The sequence below is a fragment of the Alosa alosa genome, chromosome 15, assembly GCF_017589495.1.
Source record: "Alosa alosa isolate M-15738 ecotype Scorff River chromosome 15, AALO_Geno_1.1, whole genome shotgun sequence".
In the NCBI taxonomy this organism is placed as follows: domain Eukaryota; kingdom Metazoa; phylum Chordata; class Actinopteri; order Clupeiformes; family Clupeidae; genus Alosa; species Alosa alosa.
In genome coordinates, this window is record NC_063203.1 from 18,283,851 (window position 1) to 18,295,972 (window position 12,122).

Below are 12,122 nucleotides of genomic sequence, written 5' to 3' on the forward strand. Positions count from 1 at the left end.
TGTTACGTCCCTGGTATCAATGGAGTTACAAGCGATAAACGATTTTGATGGTCACAAGTTTACTTCATTAGCGGTTTATTTTTTGGATTATTAAAGAGTGTTTTTCATTTAAAGGTTTGACTTCGTGCTTATTCAGTAGAGCATTTAGTGCTCTCCCCAATCCCAAACGTTCACATTGCATGTTTGTTTGTAATGGATGCAACCGCGAGATAGGCTATGTGTTTGACAATGAGTTGTTAACAGAACCAAGACATATAGCCCAGCAGCAATCTAGGGACTGATCGTTATTTATTGAAGGGGCCACCGGAGGAATTTTGAGTGCTTCAGTTGGAAGTTGCATGACCCTCTCTTGCCTGCTAGAAATTGTTCAATGACCCTCCGACAGAATTGTTAAAAAAGACATGACCCTCCCCTGCCAATTGTCTTCCGCCCGCGCCACAGCCACACACTGTGATAACGTTCTTAAATCAATCTTTCCCGTGAGCTTGCATGCTACCAGTCCTTCCTTTTCAAATGTGTTGCGCCTGTTTGCACAATTTCACAAATAATCATATGTGATTAATAGTATGACAAATAATCCCTGTGCACGGGGACCGACACAATGCATGCCAACTTTTTCCGTGTTTATCACGTATTTTAACTTTCCCCGCTGTCTTGCCGTTTTAATGTTTTCCCATTGAATATCCCATATTTTAATACTCTCATAACAGCCCTGCCATCGGGCCTGTCTCTGTGTTGCCCTGTTGCTACCCCTTGCCCTTCCAACGAAACAGATGTCTTCAAATCATCGCTTTCCTTGCTTGAAGGCGAACTTAGAGTGATGTTAACCTATTTAAGTTTAACGGCGCGATTGTCGTGAGAGCACGATTCATTGACGCTTGCATGTTCGGCCTTATGTCTACGTGCGCACCTGAGGCTACTCAGCTGCAAGAGAAATAATTTCCCCTGTTTGTATATTCACTGCAAGTTGGCCTTGGCCTGTATCTCTCCTCTTCCCTTAAGTGAAGCATTGAACAGTTCAATGGCTCTGGGGACAAATTACTTTCTCAGTCTGTCTGTTGTGCAAGGCAGTGAGCGAAGTCTCCAGCTGATCAGGCTCTTCTGCTTAATGATATGAGGTATGATCAACACTCAAGAGATGTTAGAGCAAAGTGATCAATAGATACAAGACCAAACCAAATTGATGTAGGTTAAATGCTAATTTTTTCTGTTTGTTTGACATTGCTCACTGTGTTCTTGATTTAAGAAAATATTGTTCTTAAATCAAGAATGTGTGTCTTAAAATAAGGAGACAACCTGGTTGCTCAGATGTTGCACACTATTTGAGCTCATTTCTAGATCATTTGAACTCAAAATGAGCTGGAAATTCTTGCCTAGAAAAAGGAAGATATATGTTCTAAAAACAAGCTTGACTTTCGTCCACTAACAAGATATTTTTTCTATCAGTGCTTAAAACTAGTAAAAAACCCAGATTAATTTCCCCAAAATAAGTAAATTTCCCTTTCTTGAAAATCACTTTTTGCAGTGAAGACAAACAAAAAATGTATTATAAGGGCAAACAGGGCATAATGTAATTATGTATAGCTAATGTATAGTGACACAAAACTAATTGCAATATTTGACAAACAAATTGTCCAAGGCTGGAGGAAGATAATACATGTCTTAACTGGTATTATATGTCATCTAGAGGGTATATGCTTATAGAAAATATATAGTTTATGGTGTTTAATTTGTTTTCCCTGGACAGTATAGGTCAAAATGTATCCACTTTACACTAGATTCGCCTTTACAGAATAGAGGGCAATGTATTGTGCATGGTATGGAGGAAGATGGGAAATGTCTTAAATGGTGTTATATCTCCTCTAGAGGGTATATGCTTTCAGAAAATATCTAGTTTAGGGTGTTTCCCTGATTTGTTTCCCTTAATAGTGCAGGCCAAAATGTATCAGCTGTTCACTTGATTCGCCTATACAGAATAGAGGAGTATGTGTTATGCATGGTATGGAGGAAGATGGGACATAAGTTGATTGATGCTATATTTCATGTACAGTGCATATGCTTTTAGAATATGTATAGTTTTGACTGTTCTATGACTTTGGTAAAACCATGACCCATGCATAGCCATGCATTGTTAATTATTAATCTTGAACTATATTTATTAGTATAGCATGTACCTTTTTGCCAGATGTCACAAAAATAGAGTCACTTTTTTGGAGGCTAACTGCAGTTATCCCATCTGCACCCTTCTATCGAATTTGGACATTATCATGTCCATCTTCAACTTTGCCTTCACAAGTTCCCTGCATTCACTAACTATAAACATACTGTGCTGTCTGATTAATGTTTTAGACAAAAATTGTGCAATGTCATACAGGCCCCTCTGATTGGACAGACTGGATTGGAAAATGATGGACTGATACTTTAGTGTGATATACTGTATGTTTCAGTGACCTCTAAATCAGATTAAACACCAAACCCACTTCCCTAGGCTGAACTATGTGTTTGTACAGATTACACATTTAAGTTAAGTTTTCTTCTGTTGCAATTTGTTCAATCTTTTTTCATAAAATGACTGGACTAATATACCGATTACAGATTCCAGAACAGTCATGCAGCATTCAAGAATCTTTCATTTTTAGAACAAGAGATGAATAAATGAATATTGAATAAAAAAAAGTTGGGCTAACCACAACTACTCAAGCAAGCAGTAAAGCTAATAACCAGATATATACCAATTCTAAGTGGAAATATATTTGTATGAATGTGTTTTGGAAAGTAAATTTTAAACTGCTACAATAAAAATGCCTTGATATTCCATGACTTTGCCCCAAAAACGATACAGTTCTGTGACTTATGTCTGGAATAGCCTTTCCAAAATTCCATGATGTGTGGGAACCCTGCATTTCTGGAGGTTGGTGTCCATAAACAAGATAAATCTCCAAATTAACGATTAAGTCCCCTTCCACCATCTGGTATTGGGTGAGGTATTTATGGCATTCCTGGGGAAATATCTCTGAAGGAATCTGCTGATATCATCACACAAAGGACATCCGAGGAACTTTGTTTGACAAACCTGCATATACTCAAGAGGTTATAAATATAATGGCAGAAGTATTTACTGTAACACCACCCTGCCTTCCAGGATCACCCACCCAAACACATACCTTCCACACCCATTAGGACATGTTTTTGATTACTCCATACCCTGTTATACTGTTACTATTTCTGGATGGGGAATGAATACATAAAAAGACAAGTAAACACCACCGACTGAAGGTTGTAAGGCATGTAACAAATATTTCCGTGATCACAAAATATTTACATGTTTAACAGCAAAATGCTCTCTGGTTAGTAGAAAACTGACCATGACAGAATTTTAGGAATCCGGATCTTTGGTGGCATAAAATAAATGGTCTCACCTTCTGGCTCTGAGTGTATGTGTTTATGTTAACAACAGCATGCCAAGTACCACATCTTCAATCATTGGTCAAATTATGTTAGCAAGGTAAATAAATATTGAGGGTGAATCACAACCCTCAGCACAACTCCCATGCAGCTCCTTGTTTTCATAATTGACCATTTTTGCATATACAAGTGCATCTCAAAAAATTAGGATATCATAGAAATGTCCATTGCCCTGCCCAGACTGAGAGATTAAAGGCTTAGGAAACTCAGGAAAGGCTCACTAACAGTCTGTATGTGACCTTAGAACAGTCAACTAACAGCACCCCCCCACCCCCCCCAAACAATTTGTAAAAGTAAAGTGACAGCTGCCTTTATCCAAAGTGGCATGGATTCACAGTGTGAGGTATTTGATTCAAACTCAGGCCGACTGATTGTCAGGCGTCAATGCTGCTGCTGCTCTCCTGCCCACTTTGTGAGTAAGGGCACAGTGACTGTCTTGCTAGGGCCACTGGTGCAGGACAAAAGGTGGTGCAGGCAGGATCCTGTCAGCGCTGTAGACGGGGCAGGCCTTAAAGTCACAGGGCCAGTCCTTCCAGGCGTACCGCAGGGAGGCCACATGCTCGGCCCGGCAGCCCCCTAGGGTCAAGGCCACCGTGGAAGGGCCCTGTGGCACCATGGGAGCAGACATCCAGAAAATATCCCCAGAACTGCACTGCACCTTTTCCATGGAACAACAGACCTAAGCCAGATAGACAGACAGAGGAAAAGCATGTGTGAGCTTCCTTGAAAAGAGTACCATGTTCAATACTGATTCAGTGTTCTCTATGCATCTCCACATGGGCACTGATGACACACGAACACGAGTGTGGTGGTTTATTTCATCAACTAGGCTTTAAGTCTGTGGTTTAGTGACATCTGTAGACACACAGTTAGAAGTACACCAGAGGAGTCCTGTGGCTTTGCCTGTTTTGATTACTATGGCCCACATAAACCACAGAATGCATAATACCAAAGTTTGTCATTAAAGGAGCATTTCACCACTGGGAAGATGAATGTGTATTTAAATTGAGTCAAGTAGAAATGTGGAGTCATCATTGAAGTCAGTGCCTTCTTGACCGAGAAACAGCCAATCGAAATTGATCGTAGTGCCTTAAGTTAAAAAAATGAGGAAATATCCAACCTTTAAGGACACCCATTTTCTTTGTGAATGAATAATGATAATCATAAATAAATAAAAGTTCTTTCTTAAAATATAGGGGTCATACGTATTGGCACCCCTATGTTAAATTCCAATATAGGCAGGCAGATTTTTATTCTTAAAGGCCAGTTATTTCATGGATCCAGGATACTATGCATCCTGATAAAGTTCCCTTGGCCTTTGGAATTAAAATAGCCCCACATCATCACATACCCTTCACCATACAGTACCTAGAGATTGGCATGGTTTTACTTCAGTTAGCCTATTAGCTGGTATGATTTGCTCAATGAGCATCAAACCAGCTAATAGGCTAACTGAAATAACAATCTAAACCATTGTTTTCCTCCTCAATATTCCCTAAAAGTGTTACAAGAACCGACTGGAAGGTTTGGGACAGAAGAATGCATTTGTGGTGGCCTAAACATTGTGGGGAAATACCACCCAAATTCTGAAAAAGTTGGGACGCTTTGTAGAATGTGAATAAAAATATAATGCTATGATTTACAAATCATGTTGTTGTGGTGTACAGTCACTAAATGTACACATAAATGAATTTATTGTATGCCCCCCCCCATGAACGAAATTCTATGGAACTCAGCATGCATTCAGAGGCTGTCATAGTGATCTTACATGTCAAATTTTGTGCAGTTCTGCACACGTCAGCCAAAGACACCTGTGATTACAACGCCTCATTTTTACCTTTTCACTTTTAACTAGGTAGGGCTATACCGCACATGAGTTATGGAATGGGTTGAGATGGCCCCTTGAGACCAACATTCAAAAAAATTGGTCCTCCCTAGGGGGGGCTGACAGATCAAAACGAAAATGATTAGTTCTGATCCCATCCTTTTGGGGCTACACCTTTTCCCCACCAAGTTTCGTGCAGCCCGGTCTTTCAGTGTCCTGGGAATCGTTCAAACTTTGCTTGCACGGCGGTCATAATTATTAGTTAAACTTTGTTAATGTTATTTAAGAATAAGTCAGTATTTGAAACAGTAAACATAAAATACTGTGTGTGTGTGTGTGTGTGTGTATTTTTATATATATATATAAAAATACACACACACACGCACAGTATATTATGTTTACTGTTTCAATCTCTTCCTCTCATCATGATGTCTTTATTTACCACAATTGCAAATGATTTGAGGATGTCATCATCTACTGTACATAATACCATAATATCAAAAATATTCAGAGAACCAAGAGAAACCTTTAAAACAAGGGACAGGTATTTTGTCTTTTGGACCTCAGAAAGTACCTCATTGTATGCGCTCAGGAAAACGTCTGATAACCATTGTCTATGAACACACTTATGACACAGTTTCCATTCACAAATATTAGTGTAAACTACCATTAAAGCAGTTAAAGCAGTATACTGCAAAACCGTGGGAATTTGTTGCTTTTCAACCGCAGTAAGAAAAAATCCATACCGTTCCAGCCCTATATATATGCATATGATGGACCAATTTTACATTTTCCAAGAGCGGAAAAGACTTACCTCAAATGTATCTTTGGCTGGGGTGGCAGAAACGTTCTGATTGTAAGTTAGTATTAGATAGGTGCCATCCAAAAAAACAGAACTTGGGAAGGGACCCTGGTGGGATACATTTTCGCCATAGGCAACCGCCCGCGCACCAAGGGTCAATCTGTAGGCCACATCCTGTTTGAAACGTGGGTGGACACTTCAGGGGAACCATGTCAGAGAAAAAAAAAAAAAAAAAATTGAATCTGTAAAGCAGTTCATGGTGTTTGAGTATTTACAACATACTAGCAAGCTCTATTCTTATTTCGACATCTCAGAGAGGAATTTCTAGTTTTTAAAAAGTGGGTCACATGGTAAACAGATAATTTGGGATCTACCTCTACAAAAAAGAAAGAAAATCGCAGAATACACAATGAACCTTGGTACAACTAGAAGGCATGCCTATGTGCAAGTTATTGTAATGCTGTCCTATACAAGATGGATGTCTACTCCATACTGCATACTTACGTGCCCCAAGGTGAAGCAGTGTCGGGTAAATCAAGGGCCACGGCCATGAAGGTCCGGGCTCATGCGCCATTAGGAACGTAGCCAAAGTCGGCTGTCTGATGCCAGCGGATCTCTGGGAAGCCGTCCGGCACATTATCCTGCTTATCGGTGCACAGCTGGGTGTGGACCGAGAAGGGTCACACTTCATGTTACATAGCCAATCTCAAGTGTGTAACAAAACTGCTGAGTATGGTATAACATATTAATAAGAGTCACAGGAGTTTTAAGGACATGTGAGTACAGTGTTTCATGATACTGATATTTATGGGTTGACACCTGTACTACGTTTTGTCATGATTGCAATGCAGCAAGGGTTGAGTGATGATAGATGTCGCTACATAAATAAAAACATATTTAAGACATTTAACTAGTAGCTTCTGTAAATTCCAGGTCTGACAAGCATACATGTAATGTAATAAATATTGCCTGTGACTGTGTGGATATATGTCCATTATGTAAAATGCATGCATGGAATTATAAAATGTCTCAGGGCTTAAAATTCATTTTTCAAAATGGGGGGGAATTCCCCCCTTAGGTTATTCATGTAGGGGGGATTTACACAATTTGGGGGGGGGGGGGGGGGGCGATTCTGATACCAAGTCAAGAATTGCGATTTCAATACCGATACTTTTTTTTTTTTAAAAAAGTGTTTGATTTTGGGGCCCCCACCACCCTGACGTCATCAGTAATATATACTGTAGTGGGATCATTCACAACAGTGGACATCCTAGATTCTGCTTGACTCTCTCCACACACACAAACACACACTGAAAATGATAGCTTATGTGATATGTTTCTATCATATATTTTTGAATTCATATAGAGTGTATTTATTTAATAATTCATTTTTTTAAAGTATAGCATTTTACTAGTAATTACTAGTAGCTAAACATATTTAGTAATTTGAATGCCTCATATTGACGTTTAACCTATAACACTTAGGCATATCTTTAATGTGGTGTGTAGGTCCAATTGAGTGCACATTGCTGATGAGCAGGTGTAATTGAGTGCCTGTCACTTTAAGAAAATACGTGAGATTAATTCTATGGATTAATTAGCCCCCCTTCAACCTGACGGTTTTAGGCTATAGTCGCTAGTGAATAAAAGTTGTGCACAGTGCGGTATGTGTATGCAAATCATTATGTTTTCTATGTCATTAGATACAATAAATGTTGAAAAAACTAACATGTCGAAGACAATCTTTCTGGGATCAAGTGTTGACGTGACCTGACTGAGCTAGCAGGATAGTTACCAAGGAGCTCTTTCCAGATGTAAAAGTTTGCCATGGTAGCGTAGCCTATTTGCGTAAGCGCAAAGTGGTTCTCTCTCTCTCTCTCTCTCTCTCTCCGTGTGTGTGTGCGTCTGCATGAGGCTATGTTCAATTCAACTCGGTAGTTGATCAGTCCGGTCAATAGCACCGCATTCACGCCACTTAATGATTAGGCTATATTAACGTCATCAGACAGGCTGTAAAAGTGTATGCGGGAATTTCTCGCATTATGATGGCTAGAGTTGCGGGACTTGAACAAATTATGCGCAATACCCGCAATCCCGCAGTGAAATTTATTGTCTACAAGTGAAAAGCCTGAGAGCCAAGACCCACCTGCACAAATCCAAAGGGGAAGTCTGGGGCAGTCTGGGCCCCTGAGCCCTGGTTGAAGGCCATCCTCCAGTCGTCGATCATGCTGGGGAAGGTGCAGTTGTACTTATCAAGGTTGTAGTTATGGTTGTTCTCACCTAGGACAGAGAGCGGGAGGATGGGGGAAAAGAGTTTCATTATTTTGTTTCCACTGGATAGGCATTTTTCCCTATATGTGAGCTGAGCCTAGTCCTCTAGACTAAAAGCTTTAATCAGTGGAGATTTTCATTCAGGGCTCTACACTAACATTTTTTTTCAGGAGCACTTGTGCGCCCAAGTTAAAAAAAATTAGGAGCACAGACAAAAATTTGGGCCCACAGTCAGTTCTGTACTTAACTTACACATAATCTAACATTATACTGCAGCTAACAGTTAAACATGCCAGTGCACCAATTGCGAATATTAAGAATGACTGACAACATTTAGGCTACCGGCACAAAAGTAGCCTCCCGTAATACTCCCATTTTATTCAAAGGTAGAACGCTACGGACTTATCCCATCTGCACCCTTCTATCGAATTTGGACATTATCATGTCCATCTTCAACTTTGCCTTCACAATTTCCCTGCATTCACTAACTATAAACATACTGTGCTGTCTGATTAATGTTTTAGACAAAAATTGTGCAATGTCATACAGGCCCCTCTGATTGGACAGACTGGATTGGAAAATGATGGACTGATACTTTAGTGTGATATACTGTATGTTTCAGTGACCTCTAAATCAGATTAAACACCAAACCCACTTCCCTAGGCTGAACTATGTGTTTGTACAGATTACACATTTAAGTTAAGTTTTCTTCTGTTGCAATTTGTTCAATCTTTTTTCATAAAATGACTGGATTAATATACCGATTAAAGATTCCAGAACAGTCATGCAGCATTCAAGAATCTTTCATTTTTAGAACAAGAGATGAATAAATGAATATTGAATAAAAAAAAGTTGGGCTAACCACAACTACTCAAGCAAGCAGTAAAGCTAATAACCAGATATATACCAATTCTAAGTGGAAATATATTTGTATGAATGTGTTTTGGAAAGTAAATTTTAAACTGCTACAATAAAAATGCCTTGATATTCCATGACTTTGCCCCAAAAACGATACAATTCTGTGACTTATGTCTGGAATAGCCTTTCCAAAATTCCATGACGTGTGGGAACCCTGCATTTCTGGAGGTTGGTGTCCATAAACAAGATAAATCTCCAAATTAACGATTAAGTCCCCTTCCACCATCTGGTATTGGGTGAGGTATTTATGGCGTTCCTGGGGAAATATCTCTGAAGGAATCTGCTGATATCATCACACAAAGGACCTCCGAGGAACTTTGTTTGACAAACCTGCATATACTCAAGAGGTTATAAATATAATGGCAAAAGTATTTACTGTAACACCTACAGGTAAAAATGAGGCGTTGTAATCACAGGTGTCTTTGGCTGACGTGTGCAGAACTGCACAAAATTTGACATGTAAGATCACTATGACAGCCTCTGAATGCATGCTGAGTTCCATAGAATTTCGTTCATGGGGGGGGCCATACAATAAATTCATTTATGTGTACATGTAACATACCTTCCACACCCATTAGGACATGTTTTTGATTACTCCATACCCTGTTATACTGTTACTATTTCTGGATGGGGAATGAATACATAAAAAGACAAGTAAACACCACCGACTGAAGGTTGTAAGGCATGTAACAAATATTTCCGTGATCACAAAATATTTACATGTTTAACAGCAAAATGCTCTCTGGTTAGTAGAAAACTGACCATGACAGAATTTTAGGAATCCGGATCTTTGGTGGCATAAAATAAATGGTCTCACCTTCTGGCTCTGAGTGTATGTGTTTATGTTAACAACAGCATGCCAAGTACCACATCTTCAATCATTGGTCAAATTATGTTAGCAAGGTAAATAAATATTGAGGGTGAATCACAACCCTCAGCACAACTCCCATGCAGCTCCTTGTTTTCATAATTGACCATTTTTGCATATACAAGTGCATCTCAAAAAATTAGGATATCATAGAAATGTCCATTGCCCTGCCCAGACTGAGAGATTAAAGGCTTAGGAAACTCAGGAAAGGCTCACTAACAGTCTGTATGTGACCTTAGAACAGTCAACTAACAGCACCCCCCACCCCCAAACAATTTGTAAAAAAGTAAAGTGACAGCTGCCTTTATCCAAAGTGGCATGGATTCACAGTGTGAGGTATTTGATTCAAACTCAGGCCGACTGATTGTCAGGCGTCAATGCTGCTGCTGCTCTCCTGCCCACTTTGTGAGTAAGGGCACAGTGACTGTCTTGCTAGGGCCACTGGTGCAGGACAAAAGGTGGTGCAGGCAGGATCCTGTCAGCTGTAGGCGGGGCAGGCCTTAAAGTCACAGGGCCAGTCCTTCCAGGCGTACCGCAGGGAGGCCACATGCTCGGCCCGGCAGCCCCCTAGGGTCAAGGCCACCGTGGAAGGGCCCTGTGGCACCATGGGAGCAGACATCCAGAAAATATCCCCCCAGAACTGCACTGCACCTTTTCCATGGAACAACAGACCTAAGCCAGATAGACAGACAGAGGAAAAAGCATGTGTGAGCTTCCTTGAAAAGAGTACCATGTTCAATACTGATTCAGTGTTCTCTATGCATCTCCACATGGGCACTGATGACACCACGAACACGAGTGTGGTGGTTTATTTCATCAACTAGGCTTTAAGTCTGTGGTTTAGTGACATCTGTAGACACACAGTTAGAAGTACACCAGAGGAGTCCTGTGGCTTTGCCTGTTTTGATTACTATGGCCCACATAAACCACAGAATGCATAATACCAAAGTTTGTCATTAAAGGAGCATTTCACCACTGGGAAGATGAATGTGTATTTAAATTGAGTCAAGTAGAAATGTGGAGTCATCATTGAAGTCAGTGCCTTCTTGACCGAGAAACAGCCAATCGAAATTGATCGTAGTGCCTTAAGTTAAAAAAATGAGGAAATATCCAACCTTTAAGGACACCCATTTTCTTTGTGAATGAATAATGATAATCATAAATAAATAAAAGTTCTTTCCTAAAATATAGGGGTCATACGTATTGGCACCCCTATGTTAAATTCCAATATAGGCAGGCAGATTTTTATTCTTAAAGGCCAGTTATTTCATGGATCCAGGATACTATGCATCCTGATAAAGTTCCCTTGGCCTTTGGAATTAAAATAGCCCCACATCATCACATACCCTTCACCATACAGTACCTAGAGATTGGCATGGTTTTACTTCAGTTAGCCTATTAGCTGGTATGATTTGCTCAATGAGCATCAAACCAGCTAATAGGCTAACTGAAATAACAATCTAAACCATTGTTTTCCTCCTCAATATTCCCTAAAAGTGTTACAAGAACCGACTGGAAGGTTTGGGACAGAAGAATGCATTTGTGGTGGCCTAAACATTGTGGGGAAATACCACCCAAATTCTGAAAAAGTTGGGACGCTTTGTAGAATGTGAATAAAAATATAATGCTATGATTTACAAATCATGTTGTTGTGGTGTACAGTCACTAAATGTACACATAAATGAATTTATTGTATGGCCCCCCCCATGAACGAAATTCTATGGAACTCAGCATGCATTCAGAGGCTGTCATAGTGATCTTACATGTCAAATTTTTGTGCAGTTCTGCACACGTCAATAAAAGACACCTGTGATTACAACGCCTCATTTTTACCTTTTCACTTTTAACTAGGTAGGGCTATACCGCACATGAGTTATGGAATGGGTTGAGATGGCCCCTTGAGACCAACATTCAAAAAAATTGGTCCTCCCTAGGGGGGGCTGACAGATCAAAACGAAAATGATTAGTTCTGA

General features: G+C 39.9%; 1 protein-coding gene across 1 annotated transcript in view; it reads right to left on the minus strand.

Moving 5' to 3' along the window:
* Positions 1-3,427: 3,427 nt before the first annotated feature.
* LOC125308768 (sialate O-acetylesterase-like) overlaps positions 3,428-12,122 on the minus strand; it is a 32,405-nt gene continuing 23,710 nt past the window's right edge. Inside the window, 4 exon segments of the mRNA XM_048265358.1 lie at positions 3,428-4,144; positions 6,105-6,288; positions 6,597-6,751; positions 8,239-8,372. Of these exon segments, the coding sequence (XP_048121315.1) occupies positions 3,905-4,144; positions 6,105-6,288; positions 6,597-6,751; positions 8,239-8,372 (713 nt within the window). The 3' untranslated portion in view covers positions 3,428-3,904.